At 30.7% G+C, this 17,466-nt stretch overlaps 2 protein-coding genes across 2 annotated transcripts; both read left to right on the top strand.

Moving 5' to 3' along the window:
• Positions 1–4,074: 4,074 nt before the first annotated feature.
• LOC130629527 (uncharacterized) lies at positions 4,075–10,714 on the top strand. The gene is made up of 4 exons (XM_057442766.1): positions 4,075–4,664; positions 8,519–8,546; positions 9,894–10,150; positions 10,248–10,714. Exons 2-4 carry the CDS (start codon positions 8,533–8,535, stop codon positions 10,427–10,429), a joined length of 453 nt encoding a protein of 150 aa, XP_057298749.1. The 5' UTR covers positions 4,075–4,664; positions 8,519–8,532; the 3' UTR covers positions 10,430–10,714.
• Positions 10,606–17,047, top strand: LOC130629811 (uncharacterized). Its single transcript, XM_057443174.1, has 4 exons — positions 10,606–12,689; positions 12,860–13,134; positions 15,946–16,427; positions 16,841–17,047. The coding sequence occupies exons 1-4, from the start codon at positions 10,606–10,608 to the stop codon at positions 16,856–16,858; spliced, it is 2,859 nt and encodes a 952-aa protein (XP_057299157.1). The 3' UTR covers positions 16,859–17,047.
• Positions 17,048–17,466: the final 419 nt, after the last annotated feature.

Raw genomic sequence — 17,466 nt, 5'->3', positions numbered from 1 at the left:
TTAAAGAACATGGCTTATAATGTTTTAGGTTTGTTGTTATTTTGCTTTATCCTCTCCCTATATTATCATATGAAGTACATTATATCTTTTTCCTTTTGTACCTTATCTTTTTAAGCATTTAATCATCCTTCACAGCACGTTTCTTTACAACATATGTCATGAGATGATAATGTGCAGCACTTTTTGTATGATCATCTGTAGGAGATGTAGTCTTATCGTGATCGGCAATATATACCTTCAACACCACCATCGACCTCCATAAGTCCTCATCTTTCTCATTTTTAAGCTTGATTAGTGTCCATATTGATTGCAAAAAACCACGTAAATTATTTGACCAAATGTTTCTAGTTTTTGTTTGTATTGACAATGTTCAACAGTCCTTAAAAGTTAAGCTTTTGCATAGATGCCATCGAGTAAATCAGATTTAAAAAAAGACAGTATAAAAAACAACGAACATACTTTTCTGACTAAGTGTGTCGGTTGGATGCTCAAATTCACGTAAATTTACCAGGTGAAATTTCTGCAAGAAATTCAACTGTAGCTTCTCGCAGCTACCATTTATGTTGTGTAGATAAATAATGATAGATAAGCCATTTTGTGACGTTAGTAACGACTTGCCAAGACGGATTTTTTTTTAACTTTTCTATTTTTCTATTAATTTTTTAACTGTTGTTGTATGGCGGGAATAAAATAGGGCGTTACTGTAATTGACGCTTACATGTTTTTTTTAAGTTAAATTGAACTTACTGATTTTATTTCAGTCTAAAGGTTTAAGATATAATTTAATTTCTCTCACGGAACTTTTGTGCCAGCATAATAAACAAAGAGAACTTATTGGGCATGCGCACAAGCATATGAACTGTCCCACAATGCTACCGCGCATGCCTACTTAACTACAACGCCTATTTCAAAGCCTATAGCGCATGCGCAGTTTTGACAAAACCTAGATGAAAAACTCATGCAAAACACGACGCCTTCTCATAACGACGGTTTGGGGCTTGAAATAGTTTGTTTTAACACTAAAGCAACCTTAAATACCACATCTGAAAAAACTGTGAACTTAACCATCCATAAATAATTTCAAATTCAACTTAATTATGAACCTGGAGGCACTGTTTCACTGCGAACGCCTGTTTGCGTACAGAACTCGTAAAACTTGCCTCGTTTTAAAAATACAGCGTTTCCATTCACGGTAAAATGGATATGGAAATAGCTGTATTGAGACCTCCGAGTCAGTATTGTATCCATCAATTGTGTCAAAAATGCACGCAAGCTTATACGTTCAGACTGCTCCATTCTGTCTAATTCCAGCCACACTACTACTACTGTAATACGGCGACCATATTTTTTTCTTGATCTATTGTAGTAACTTTTATTGCTTGTCTCTTTTTTTCATTGTTTTCTGCTTCTGCCACTTTTCTTATTATTTTCTGTTTCTGTCACTTTCTTTTACTGTAGCTTCTCACCATTTACGTCGCGTCCAAGTTTATTTATTTTAAACATCTTTTCCTGTACGAATTCTCCTTGGTGCTGTATCTACGTTTTGGGTTCTACTTTTTTCACTATTCAGAAACATTTCTCTATTCTGTAAATAACTAAAGAATTTTCCATAAAAATGGTGGTACATGCACATACGAATATCATATATTATTTCAGAAGAAGAGCCATTTTGTACATTTATGGAGCTGAAATATAACCGTTATTATTATTAATAATTTTTAAAAACGTCATTTTCAAATGGAAGCGTTAAAGTGTCTTGAATTTGTTGTTTTTACATACGTATTTGTTTTTAACACATATATCTGTCTATTTAAACTTAAGTGAAACCAAAATAAAATGTTCAGGCGTGCGTTTGAGTTCAAAATCATCTGATACCATTCTTTAATTTAATTATAATACGTGACGTTAAAGAACATGGCTTATAATGTTTTAGGTTTGTTGTTATTTTGCTTTATCCTCTCCCTATATTATCATATGAAGTACATTATATCTTTTTCCTTTTGTACCTTATCTTTTTAAGCATTTAATCATCCTTCACAGCACGTTTCTTTACAACATATGTCATGAGATGATAATGTGCAGCACTTTTTGTATGATCATCTGTAGGAGATGTAGTCTTATCGTGATCGGCAATATATACCTTCAACACCACCATCGACCTCCATAAGTCCTCATCTTTCTCATTTTTAAGCTTGATTAGTGTCCATATTGATTGCAAAAAACCACGTAAATTATTTGACCAAATGTTTCTAGTTTTTGTTTGTATTGACAATGTTCAACAGTCGTTAAAAGTTAAGCTTTTGCATAGATGCCATCGAGTAAATCAGATTTAAAAAAAGACAGTATAAAAAACAACGAACATACTTTTCTGACTAAGTGTGTCGGTTGGATGCTCAAACACAGGCACGAACTTTTCGGCACTTAAGTGTACGCTTAAAATTTATGAGAGGATGGATACCTACAAGGAATGTAAATAACTTCCATGGAGTCATCATTTATAATCGTCATCGTGTATCGCAAATGTTTTGTGAATCCACAGTTCAGGTATTATTAGATTCACTAAAATGCACTATTTATCTGTTCCTACTGTTATTGCTATGTTCACACGCTTCTGACAGTTCCTGCTTTATTGCCCGTAGAAAGATGTTTTATAACTTATTTAAAGCTGGCTACAAGACAATGTTTAGTTACCATGCAAGAATCCCCTATTAGTTATTCACAAAACACCAAAGATGAGAGAATCTTAGATGAACTTCGAAATCTTAGACTGTTGATATAAAAAGGAGTGGGAGTATTCTTTCTCTTGAAAACTTAACTTTTCGAGATATCAGGTATGTTTGTGGAGATTCAAAATTTTTCATTTTGATGATCAATGATGATTTATATATTCCTTGACTTGGCCCAATATTTTTTTTTATTTCATTATATTTCCTTTGCGGAAATGACAGTTTTTTTTACAGAACCATTTACTTTCGTTGGATCTGTGCAAATATGCCTAAAATTAAACTTTTTTTATTACTTTTTAATATAGTCAAACTGCTATGTAACGGTATTCACTTTTAAGTTTGTTTTTCTATCTTCATAGACCACATGTTACCTGAAAAAAAGAATATATTTTCCTATCCCGTTCCCTATAATTGAAATTATGTCGAGACAAAGAAGGTAAAACGTTAAAAAGTACATCATTTACAAAAATGCAACAATCCAGCTATCCCTCTCTCTATGTCCTTGGTTTTGTTTTGTTTTAATTACTGTCTGGTGCTTAAATTCACTGACACTCCGCTGACGTCCTAAAATTTTTCAATTACAAAGCATTATTTCTAGAATTTTCTCGCCAAAACATTATAGTTTAATGGGGGCATTTATAGCGTTACTGGATTACTATTTGATAACAAATGTCTGCTGGTGTCGTATTGCTTATGTCTTAATTAAATATGTTGCTTGACCTCGTTTTCGTAGTTGTTAAGATTAAATCTCTCTATTTTCGTATATACTGTTCTTTCTAATCTGTCGTAGAATAACGTCTAAGAGGATGCTTATATGAAGTGGATTAAAGTTTCACATGGCTGTGAAAAGGGCGGCTGTTTATATGAAGTTTCACTTTAGGTTGAATTCAATTTCAGGAGTGATCCGTAAAGCACCGAATCTTTTGTGTTCGTGACTTTGAAGCATGCGCACTGATTAAAATTAAAGAATTGGCGAAAGTGACCATTGACGTCAAGACATAAAAAATGTCGAACTTAGACAGTTGTTATTTACTTTACTTTTATTTTCTCACAGTTATTTCGAAATGTATGGTTGAAAATACACACAAGTACTCTTTGTAGTCTTCTTATCCTGGAGAGTAGAGCTTTCCCTTTATTTTCTCACAGTTATTTCGAAATGTATGGTTAAAAATACACACAAGTACTCTTTGTAGTGTAATCAACTCCTCATACAAAGTTTTTTTTATTTTATTTTTTTATCTTTGCTAAAATACAATACTCTAAGAATACGTCTGTTTGAACGCCATTTAAATTCATAATAAATTCTTTATACTTTAGTTTCAAGCCAATACAAAATTCACGTAAATTTACCAGGTGAAATTTCTGCAAGAAATTCAACTGTAGCTTCTCGCAGCTACCATTTATGTTGTGTAGATAAATAATGATAGATAAGCCATTTTGTGACGTTAGTAACGACTTGCCAAGACGGATTTTTTTTTAACTTTTCTATTTTTCTATTAATTTTTTAACTGTTGTTGTATGGCGGGAATAAAATAGGGCGTTACTGTAATTGACGCTTACATGTTTTTTTTAAGTTAAATTGAACTTACTGATTTTATTTCAGTCTAAAGGTTTAAAATATAATTTAATTTCTCTCACGGAACTTTTGTGCCAGCATAATAAACAAAGAGAACTTATTGGGCATGCGCACAAGCATATGAACTGTCCCACAATGCTACCGCGCATGCCTACTTAACTACAACGCCTATTTCAAAGCCTATAGCGCATGCGCAGTTTTGACAAAACCTAGATGAAAAACTCATGCAAAACACGACGCCTTCTCATTGCGTTTTGAATCTCGTAAAGGCTAGATACCTGAGAAGTTCAGTTTTAACAAAAACAGACGGAAGATTGAAAGATTGATTTAAATTGAAAGACGGTTTTACTGATTGTTGAAAGGTAATGTAAGTAAACAAAATATTTTTGTTACTCTCTACTGTACCACTCTATAAAAGAAACGAAAAAAGGTTTGATGTTAAGAAAATAGAATTTTTCTCCCTTAAAAAAATGCATGCGACGTTTTGTTATTACACGCTTTTTTCTTGTGTAAGAACTATACTTTATATCTCAAATGTAAATATTCTAAATAATTTTAAGTGTGCTTCAGTTCAATGTTGAAATACTTTTAGTTTAGTACATTAGTTGACTGAAAAACCATGTTTATCGTAATGTTCACAACTTGTGCAAACCACATACAATGATGCATTGTCATAAAATAGACAGGCTGCAGCATATACCATTTAAAAAAAAGTTTACAAAAAGTTTTGTTTTTGTGAAATGTCTTACCGCCTTGTGTTTTTCAGGCCTTTTTACTTTGTCTTTTCTTTCTTCAACCAAGACGACTTTGATCATGGTTATATAGGATGAAATAAAAACAGCACAAAAGGAGATAAAACATAAAGAACAAGACCACAAGTTTTGAAATAAACTTTTTCTTTGATTTGCTTAGCAACTGAATTGCAATTTTTTTTTGAATAGCATATGATTTTAACCTTTATCATTATGGAAATAAATATTACACATTTAGTGTGTGTTTCACATACATAGTTTTAGACTTGCTGGACATCTAAATAATTCAGAACTTTGTTTTGCTAACTTCTTTTAATTTAATTCTGAATGCCATGGTGGTTCAATTATCCAGCTTATTTTGACCTCATTGTAATTTTTTCTTCAGGAGTCATGTTTGATTCAGTTCTGATAAGCTCATTGAGTAGCCTTCAAATTTTATACGAACAAGAAGGCTGAAAATGGCTAAAACAACAACGAAAAAGGAACAATATCAAATTTAAACTGTTTTTATTCCTTTTTTCTGGTAAAAAAAATTCAACGTGGTGATTCCTGCTTTTGTAATGTATTTTTTTTTTGATTTTTTCAAGGACGGAGTAGTTATAAATAATATGTTGTTGCCGCATGAAATGTTTAGAAAATGGATGTGAATTTTATATTCTTCAAGTCAGAATGTCATCACATTGAGGAAAAACATTAACATAAACATATTGTGACCACAGGGCTAGTTTTCTCCTCGCATTGCACTAACCATTGGCTAAAAGCCAAATCACATGACTGTCTGACCTAGGTACAAAGTGCAAAGTCCAAAACTCCTGTCATATTTGTCTTATGATGTGCTTAACATAATTAAACAAAAGTGTGAAAATATTAACATTCCAATCAAGAAAGTCAACAAACACATTTTAGTTTCTATGATGTATGTCTAGACGTATAAACAATCTACTTAATTTTTTAATTTAACCATTTTTTTAAAATATTTATTAGCAGTAACCATTACGGAGTTTCATACCGCGCAGCTCTGGGCACTAGCGAAGCGCTTGTAGGGACAAATTTTTATATCCCCCGCAGAGCGTAAGGCATTTGCTAAGAAAAACATGCTGTACGAAGAGAATTATTCACTTTTTCCTTTGTATTTTTACTTTTTAAACTGGCGCGATATATTGATTTTACAATTATTTAAAGGAAGGATACTCAGTATTGACATAAGATTGTATATTATGAAAGTTCAAGACTTAAACTTGGTTATTATAATTGCTTCAAGTTGTGGGGTACACTCATCATGAAAAGTTGGCAGTCAAAAGAGAATGAAACCTTATTTTGGTAGTTTTAATATTGTCTTAAAAATATCACAGTGTTGATCAAAGAGGCATTGCTAGCATGTCATTCAAGATTTATATAGATAGTAGTACAGCCAAAATAATGTAGCTCATTAAGCACAGTAAAGAAAACAATGGGTTTTTTTCTAAAGTAATAGTTTCATGCTCATTAAACAGATACCTAGCTATCTATAAAATTAAAAAACAATTCCAAAATTTCTTATTCTGTGTTTGCTAGAAACTTTATTTAACTAACCAGGGCAAAGTTCCCTACATTTTTTATAAACGAAATTAAAAATTGTCAAAAAGCTGGCTGTATCTGTCTCGTTGTAGTTTTTGTTAGCTAGGGGTCACACTGGGCCACTCATATATATCGTAGCCTTATTCATACAGTAATCAGATATATAGGTTGGTAAGTGCCCAGATGCTAAAAATAGGATCATGAAAACTCATTTCTAATATCACTCAACTTAACAGTGCAGTTCAAACACCAACTTAGCCTTAAAAATTGCTACGCTTGCATTGGAATAATTTTAATCTGTAAAGTACAAAGTTTCGACCGCTGCGAAATATAAAATAAAATAACGTACTGTGGTTAAAATAAACACATTTAATGGAAAACAACTTTTTAAACAAATTTAGTGACTTTAACTTTTTTCGTCAAATATTTTTGGTTGCCACATTTTTCTTATGTCAATGTACCAAAATTACTATAGCTATCACAAAATTGTAAAAGTGGACCTTGCCTAAATTTATTCTTGCATTTTACCAAAATTAAGAACACAGTAATATAGTGTAACATGCTATTATATATATCCCTTCCTAGCTAGCTATGTAATATTTATATACAATAATTTCTAACGAAAAGTCAAAGCCAGTCATTATATCATTGAAGTGTGTATTTTATTTTCAGTCGATTTCATCTATGCTCTTTTTTATATAACTAGTTAGCTATACTTTGCAAATAAATCCTTTATCAAATGCTTTTCCACGTTAATCCATGTCAAACTTGCAGATCCATATATAGCTAGCTAGCTATAGCTTACTGTAAAAAAACTTCCTTTAAGTCTTTCTATAGCTAGCTGTAATTTTTATTTCTTCTTGCCAAAGTGCACTGATAATGATAGAATAGTGTTTCGTTTTAACCATTACTTTATTCCCCACAACACAAAATGTATGATATATGTAGCTTGCAACTTCAGAAAGCTAACCCCTAAAACCAACATCAACAATATGTCTTCTCTTGCGTCTCTTTAAAAGTCAGTAAATTAAGTTTTCTCCGATTCCAACATCTTACCCATGTCAATATACCACAAAGAGGGTTAGCAACACCATTTAAACGTGTTATTAAAAAGCAAAACGTCAGTTAAAGTAAAATAAGAACCATCAGGCAGGATTTTGCATTTCTGCCTCTTTTCGCAGCACTAACCAGAATAGTTGTGAAAAACTGACCATGAAAATTATTAGGGCTATCGAGACAAATGAAAACATGCCAAAAATTTGTCCCTACAAAGAGCTTTGCTAGCGCCCAGACTTGCGCAGTATGAAACTCCGTAATAGAGATATATAAAGAGAAAGAGACACAACGCGATAATTTCTATTAAAAGTCCCATCACACTGGATTCCAGTTCTTTTTTCTATCAAAACAACTAATCACTAATTCTTAATCTGTAGTAAGAATAATGTTGACAATTTTACCTAAAAAAATTGAGGAAGTGAATAACTGTTCTATTGAATTCTTCCAACGTAACACGAAAAAGTCACATCCGATATAGCTATTCTTATACACTTGGTCCTAAATTTTATTTTTAACAAAAAGTTTAAATTAGAAATTTATATACTAATCACACAATTTTTATTTTCTACCCTAAAAATCAGCAGGCTTAAAAAATAAAAATATCATTAGGCTCCAATAATAAAAAATATTTCAAGATCAAAATCAAGATAAAAAAAACAATTTATTTTGATCTTGAACCACAATTTAATGATTTTATAGAGTCACCTGGATTTAGTTATTAGTCTCAACTCTACAAGCTTGTAACACTAAGAACCTACAGGCTTAAATAAAATCATATATATCTAAACCAATTTACCTTGTATTTTTCTACTTATGATTTCAACTGTTTACATTGTCTTTCTCTTTTGTAGATCCTGTCACAAAGATGTCTGCTTGCAGGTAAATGGCTAAATATATTTATAATATTTTAATTACTATTGGCCTCGTGTAACTTTTATCTACGCATACACTCTTTTTAAGTAACCTATTTGTATTAAACCAAGTATTAAGAATTCTAAAATATAAGTAATAAAGCCTTCACTATTACAGCTTTTTTCCCCTAAGAAGCATTTAGAGAGACACAATTTTAAAGAAAAAATTGACTTAACTTCAAATTTAACCAGCCAATACAAATGAGCATTTAAATTTTTATACAAAAAGTTATTCTGAGAAGTTTGTTAACACGCAGTATCTATCGTAAAGAGCCTGGAACTCTGATCAAAATAAGGTATATAAACATGTATATTTAAGGAACAGAGAAGGAGATACATACGTTTTAAAATTTTGCTGGCGTCAGCAAAGTCACCCCCAAAGTACTAAAAAATTTTATTAAGAAATTTCTATACCACTGGTCTTCATCGTATAGATCTTGAAACACTGATCAAGGAAATGTATAGGATCGTGTATTTTTGACAAACACTTGCAGAGATATTGGGGTTAACGGTTTCTTGATGACATGATCAACTCGTTCCTAAACGGTTTCAGGGACCAAGGTTTGAGAAATTTGCACAAATTGGTCCCAGGTGGTCCCTAGTTACCCACGCCGTAAAAAAATGACTGACGTCACCACCTCGTTTTCAAGTTAATTGGCCTCAAAGTTGTAAGTGCACGTTGAATTTCTAATTGTCTAATTGAAGAAATGGCACTTGCAAACTTAATATTTGCATGGTAAATTACCCTTCCATGGAATCACATAAGCAACTTTTCTAACTCGGACCAAGAAAGTATCAAAAATTCTAGGCCACTGTTATTTTTCTCTATTTTACAGACGTAACTGTTCTTTACTTGTTGTTTGTTAATTACTTACTTGAGAAGGTGAAATTCATATTTATATTTACTATTCGTGCTGGGGGACGGGGCTGATTCAAGCCCTGCTCTTAAACTTTTTTAATACCTTTTTTATGTGTTCATAATTACACCTTCAAATTTTTCAGAACTTTTCAAAACTTTTATTTTGCTTTATTTTCCAAAAACAATTTCTTTGGAATTATGTCGAAGCTTTATGTGACTTCTTAGTTTATATTGTTTTATTATTTTGTATTTCTATTATTATTGTTACTAAATTCATCTCAATTATATAACATTCAAAATCGTTAACAAAGTTCAAAGTTAGTGCTTTCTTCCGTATGTCACTAAATTTGATGACATCATCACCAAAAATGTTGACGTCGCCAATTTTTTTTCACCAAATTGTTTATCTGGACAACAGTTGTGGTAACCAATTGTAATTATACGTTTAATTTTTAGTTTTTGGATGTATAAAAACAAAGAAGGAGATATTGTTGTTAAGTTTCATAATGAAGATTTTCAAAGGGTGCAAATGATTAATATGAAACAGGAAGAAGACGATACAATGATAGAATTGCAAGGAACAGATTACCGTGAAGAGAGAAAAGACAATAAACTGGTATTGACGATGTATAGAGAAACTATACAATATATTGTACAGCTTGCCATAGCATTGCTTGATATGGAAGGAAAGCAAAAATTATTTGTCGTCGACAGTAAGTAATCCAATTACTATTTAATCATTGTTTTTTCTTTAACATAAATAAGCACGTAACATTTTTTTTGTTATCATCACGTCTTTAATATTTGTAGATGTCAACATTGCCTGTGCTCACAAGTATACCAACAAAGAAAGTAAATTTTCTCTCCATACACATAATAGTGACAAAGTTGCAGCATATATCAAGTCAATTATCAGCATCCCTGTTCTTGAAACTAACATTCAGCTCTTCTGTTGTGGAGAAGTACAAGAAAAAGTAGAAGCGAATATTTAAGATTTTCAAGAAATTATGTAAATGAAAATTGCACATTGAACAAAGACTTTCTAAAAGAAGCTGTTCAATTTCCACCACCAATGGTAAATGATGAGATTTCCAGCTTTGCATTTCGACTAAAGTCAATTCTAAGCGAAATTGGGCACGTGTTTGTGATTTTCACACATTACAATACCATGGACAATCTGAGACTTCTAAATTTAAATACTTATTGGGATCGTGTTTGCAATTTCAAACACAGAGTTTTGCTGATTCATCCATTTCAAAATACTTTCGTAAACATAAGATACACTAAAACTAACAGTGCGTCAACCATTGAGGAAGAATTTCAAAATGGTGAGGGAGATATCAAAAATTTGTTTGCAATCAATCGACAATTTATCTCAGATAGTGCCTCCAGATTTATAAATGTGGTTGCAGCACCAAATTTCCGAAAGTTAGAGAACATCGACGTTTGTGCAAACTGTCAATTGTTAGATCAGTCTATTTTGTCAGACGACGCAAAGGTTAAAAGGTTTTTTCTGAATCTGGGATTAAGAAGAAAAGATCTTGATCAGAAAAGCAAAGAGCAGTACATGAACATTGTAGGTCAAGCAATGTGTTTCATGGCTAGCATGGAGACTTTAAACACTGTTCCAACAATCAAAGATGACATTCATGAGAAAGTAAGTACTGTCCTGTTGTCGTCTGAACAATTACACATTTTGTTTGACGAATCTAAAAAGAAAATCATCGTGGGACCATTGGGAAGTGGTAAATCTGTTCTTGCTTTAAATTATTTAAAACATCTTTACCAATGTTGTGAAGGAAAATGCATAATATATTATGTTATATGGAGTGACAAAACGATACTGCTGAAAGCTGTCGAAGAATTCGCCTCAAAATTTCAATGCAACAGAAAAGTCACTTTGATAGTAATAAATGTGATTGAATTGGCAAAAGAGCTCAACCTCTCTAAACTTCCAACAGTATCTCAATTAATACTGAACCTGTTAAGGAAACATGGTGGCATGTCATTTCATTTTATAAGCGACGAGGTAGATGGTGAGATGTTTGACAATCAAGAAGCTTTATCGCTGAAGCAGATTTTGGAGAGGGAAGAAGCTTTACAGAATTCCATGATTGTGTTGTTTCTGCAATCTTTGGAAAAGCACAGGAGATTGGTTACATCTGGAGAAACAAAAAATCATGAAAAATACAAATACGCAGAAACTGGTATGCGTGTGTTTTATCTCAATAAGGGAATGCGAACAACGAAGAAAATTTTTGAATTTTTAGTAGAATTTGAGAAAAAGATTTCTGCCATTGAATCAGTTATTAAACATCCTGTTCAAGACAGCGCCGGTATAAAATTATCGCTCCAAAAATCTGCGGCGACCAGTTCTGTCATTCATAAAAATTCAAACAAACTTTTCCCTCAAGAAATCAAAGGAAAAGGTGAAGAAAGTAAGAAAATATTTAAAGAACCATTGGACATCGACGAAATTGCAGCTGCCTCAAATTATCCAGATGTTTCTGAAGATATCAAAACCCTAACCAAAGTTAAATGCAACTCTGCGCAAGAAGTTGGACATAACATTAAAGGTACAAAGCCAATACTGATATATCTTAATTATGGAAATGAAACAGAAGAAAAAAGTATTGTCATGTTAGCTCTCTCGTTGGAATACTATCTAGATCGTGTTAATATTAAACGTTTGTTTTTTCATAACACTGTGGAACAATTGATCACGTTTCGAAAAGTTTTGGATTTGATCAGAAGGGATTATTTTGTTTATAACAAACAAACTGAATGGAACATCATCGACCACAACAACGAAGTCACCAATCTTCCGGAAAACGAAGGTTATGATCTAGTAACTAATCTAGAAGGTAGTAGAGGAACAGAATTTTGTGAAACCGTATGTTGTATTGACATAAATGACACTATGTTGCGACACAAGACGTTAGAAGGAATGTCCAGAGTAACTGAACGCCTAATAATCGTTTGCACGTGTAACATACAGTCTGCTACTACAAATTCATCAACTGGACATATCATTAAAGATCTGTTACCAGAGTACCTGGATGAAGTTTCTGTTGAATGTTGCAAGAATTCAAACGAAAATTACATTGAAACACAAGTTAATGACAGAAAATCGATAGGATATGTAAATACAAATTCGCGTAGATTCAAAAATCTCATGGAACGGATAAAGAAAATTGAATATAAAAAGAATGAATCAGATGAGGCCGATTTTGCGCAAATTATACGTAACAAGTAAATATATCTTATTTCTTAGTTTACATACCAAAAAATTGCCAGTTTTTATTTGTTTACGTATTACAAACCATATCTTAAAAAGCCACAACTTCATCATCAAAGTCATCCCTTTCATCCTACATAAAAAATATAAGGTTACCTTTATAATTTCCAAATTTATTTACTAGCTTTCAATCTCCAACAATCAACGCGAGCTGCATTTTTACACACGATGATTCGTGTACAATTAGTTGGAATGATGAAGGATATGGTTACGTGATTGAAATGGAAAACGACAGATCACAATGGCAGAACGTAGAAGGTGTGACCACACATGGTAGATGTGTTATCAATAATTTAGTTGTTGGAAAGACATACAAGTTTCGTGTTGCAGCCAGTAATAACTTTGGTGAATCAGAAATTATATTATCCTATCCACATTTCGTTGCTGTTACTTTTCAAGGTAGGTTGTTCACACAAAACTTTTTTGTTGTTATGCGTAAAGTTTTTAAAATTATACAAAAATGAATATAAAATTCTAAATATCATAAATGACCATAACCAGGAGATTCAGAATATTTTTTTATCACAAGAAAATCAGAATAAGGTGTTAAAAATACACTCACCTAAACAAATATAGGTAATTTCCATACTACTTCAGAGGGTAAGATGTGACCACGCTAACTTTGTGCTTATTGGTTGATTTTAAACGTAGTCTGCTCTGAGAAATTATTTTATGTTTATTTGTGGATTAAATTTTAGGAATCTGTTTTGACATATTCGTTCTGATTCATTTTTAATATCCTCGAAGAAAGCTAACTTAACTGAGCTAAAAATGGTCATTAATGTTGTCTGCTTTGTTTTACGAAGTTTTGAATTTATGGTCCTTGCCAACATACAACCCAGTAGATATTAATCATATTTTTGATTTCTTTTTTTTTACTGCAACTTATTTTGTGAATGTAAAAACAGTGCGTCCTTTTTACGGAAGTTAATTTGACTTTTTTCTAGCAAAAGTGATTCTAAGCAAAAAAAATTTAGCAAAAATTTAAATAAACAATTTTTTGCATTATTTTGATACGTATCTTTTTAATAAAAAATGGTGAAAAGGAAGGAGTATAATCATGGTCGAAAATAGGTGATAAACTCTGATTATTTTTCATTTTAACAATAGAAACCAACCTCGTTCCACGTGTCTTTTGTGATTTTTAGCTGACGTGAAGCTAAACAGTAAAAAAAACCTGGGCCTGAGGTTGAACTCTGAAAATTAAAATGATAAAAAAGTTTAACCGATCGCGTGTCAAAAAACAATCTTTGAAATATTCGTGCAGACGAAATCGAATATATTGAGTCCAGTCGTTCTATTTTTATCACTATATCATACTCAACCAAAACGAATATGTTTCATTCAACAAATAGTGTTGATAAAATCTGGTCGTGTGTGGGTAGAGAAAATTTAATTTTGATAAAAGCAGCAGCCATTTTTTATTATATATTTTTTTGTTCATGAGAAATCTGTTCACAATTAACGGAGTAAGAGCCGTGTACGTAAGTCTCGTGTTCTTTAAAGGGGATTTTCACGAAGAGAATTGAACGGTGAATTCGATGGCGAATTCGCTTTTTAATTTTCACGACAAAATAAATTAGGCGTCAAAGTCATTGTTTACATTAGATAACCGCCTTCTGATTGGTCAAAAACTAGAAGCGAAACCTTTAGCCGGGAAAAATTAGGAACTGTTTCTACTTTTCAGCGAAGCAAATATTTCGATGCAAAATCAAAATAAACAAATAAACGTCTAATCCGCCGTTCGATTCGCTTCGTGAAGATCCCTCTTTAAAACTTGTTCTTATAAAAAACCCATCGCGTGTCAGAGAAACATCTTTGAAATATTCGTGCAGACGAAATCGAATATATTGAGTACAGTCATTCTATTTTTATCACTATATCATAGTCAACCAAAACGAATATGTTTCATTCAAGAAATAATGTTGATAAAATCCGGTCGTGTGAGGTTAGAGAAAATTTAATTTTGATAAAAGTAGCAGCTAGTTTTTATTATACATTATTTTTTTTCATGAGAAACCCGTTTACAATTAACAGAGTATTTACTAAGAGCTGTGTACCTAAGTCTCGTGTTCTTTAGAACTTGTTCTTATAAAAAAACGATCGCGTGTCGAAAAACAATCTTTGAAATATTCGTGCAGACGAAATCGAATATATTGAGTACAGTCGTTCTATTTTTATCACTATATCATACTCAACCAAAACGAATATGTTTCATTCAAAAACAAGTTTTTTTAACAACAGGATGTGATTATAAGGTAAGAAGAACTCTCGAAAATGTATAAATCTTATATGTATAAGAATTGAATTAATAAGAATCTACGTTCTTAAGAAATTAAATACATTTTTTTGGTTTCTAGCAAGCAGATTTAATTGCAGATAAATTATTTTTAACACTGTTTCTTTTTTATAAGAATTGTTTTATATGAACCACAAGGGTAGGAAACTTTAAAATTTAAGAATGTTTTAGAAATCACCCTGAGGCTGGAAGCATGTTATTAGACACCTTTGTCGGTAATTCCTTTATGCTTTTAATCCACTCGTTCGAAAGTTGAAACATTCGAATGCGCAACCTTCGAATGCTGTACTTAATTCCGGAGATAGAAAATAAATTTGATTCAAAAATCACTTTAGAACATTTGGACTCATTTTTTTAGAATCTTTAAGAGTTATAAGGCCGCTTTATGTAATTCATTTAAAAGAATCAGTGTGTATTTGGTAAACAAAAATGCTGATGTCATCATGATTTAGACAATTAATTTTGTGTTTTTAATTTGTCTCCATTTGTAAATTCATACATGATGACGTCATTAAATTAGTGTTATTACAATTTTAATATTTCATCTGTTTATCAATGTTTGTATTTATTTGTATAATCGTTTATTTTCTTCGATATTTTTTTTGTCGCTACAAACAAATTATCTCAAAATATTTTTTATTTAAGAATTTCCACTTGCGCAAATTAATCTGATGATATCAAAATAATATACTCAAAATTCGTTTGTTCTTATATTTATTTTTGTGTTTTTATAATTATTTGTGAATGTTTAATATATTAACATTCTTTTTTCACTATTTTTATGTATATAAAATGTTCAATCTATTACAATAAGAAGAAACATCTTAAAATCGATATCATAAATTTTTCGTTAGTGTATTTCATTAATTTATAAATTTATAATTTTTATTCATTTATTATTTTATTTTTAGATATCATGAAAATTATTGAATCTAACGATATCGAGAAACTGAAAAAATTACTATCCATTCATCCAAACATCGTTCACATGAGAGATGAAGATGAATGCACACCATTGTTGTGGACAGTAGATAACACCGACAATACATCAATGGTGGAAATTCTCATCTCATATGGGAGTGATGTTTGGGCGGAAAATAGATGGAAATATAACAGTTATCATGTCGCTGCAATATCTGATCGTCACACAATATTAGATATGTTATGTCGACATGATGTAACAAACATCAACCGTGTAGATGTTGACAACAATACACCATTACATCATGCTGCATGGTATGGTTACATCTCATGTGTTGATGTTTTGTTGCGTCATGAAAATATTGATGTGGCGATCGAAGATGAAGATGGAAAAACAGCTTATGATTATGCTGGAGAATGGTTGAATGGACAAAACCGGGAAATAATAAGACGAAAAATAAAAGAATACGAAGTAAGTTATTAAGTTGATTTAATAAATTAGAAGCAAGAATAAATGTGATTTTTATTCGCGGTTTTTTATAATTATTAAGGAAGAAAGATGATTAAAATTTTAAATGATAAAAGAGATATAAATAATAAACGGAAATAGAAAGGTATTATTAATATTCAAGCGGAGTAAAATATTTTAACGAAAGTAGCAAAATAATTTAATTTTGGTTTAAATAGAAAAGATAAGTTAAATTAAATAAAAAGACGAAGAAATAATAAAATATTGAATATATATAAAAAATAATTTCATAGCTAAGTAAATAAAATTAAAACTTCGTACCCAGACCTCTATTAACTAGATTAAGCGAGAAAAAAATTAAAATAGCTAAGCATACATTACGTGTTTTGTTTCAATTTTATTAAATCTTTTTTTAGGATGAAAAGAAAAAATAAACGTCTTAGGAAATTGTTTCATTTCAAAAAAACAACAATAGCTTTACCAGGTAAGATATTTTTCGCAGATGAGAAAAAAATCCCTCGAATTTAAAATGTTTGAAATTTACGCGGCATTAAACTTTCCCCAATCTGTTTGAGGTTTAAGTACCTTCGAAAACTTTTCTCATTTTTATATATAACAAACTTTATTTTTTAGATGATTGCAGCTCGAATTATTTATTTTATTTTTGTACATAACTACACTATTATTTTATACATATTTATTTTATATATAAGAAATATATATATATATATATATATATATATATATATATATATATATATATATATATATATATATATATATATATATATATATATATATATATATATATATATATATATATATATATATATATATATATATATATATATATATATATATATATATATATATATATATATATATATATATATATATATATATATATATATATATATATATATATATATATATATATATATATATATATATATATATATATATATATATATTAATTTTACAAGTATTTACATATATTTATTTTTTATATATCTATAATAAATTATTTTTGTTTTCTATAATT

Source organism: Hydractinia symbiolongicarpus, chromosome 2 (genome assembly GCF_029227915.1).
Source record: "Hydractinia symbiolongicarpus strain clone_291-10 chromosome 2, HSymV2.1, whole genome shotgun sequence".
Classification (NCBI taxonomy): domain Eukaryota; kingdom Metazoa; phylum Cnidaria; class Hydrozoa; order Anthoathecata; family Hydractiniidae; genus Hydractinia; species Hydractinia symbiolongicarpus.
Note: the sequence above shows the minus strand (reverse complement) of the source record. Positions and strands in the feature narration are given on the sequence as shown.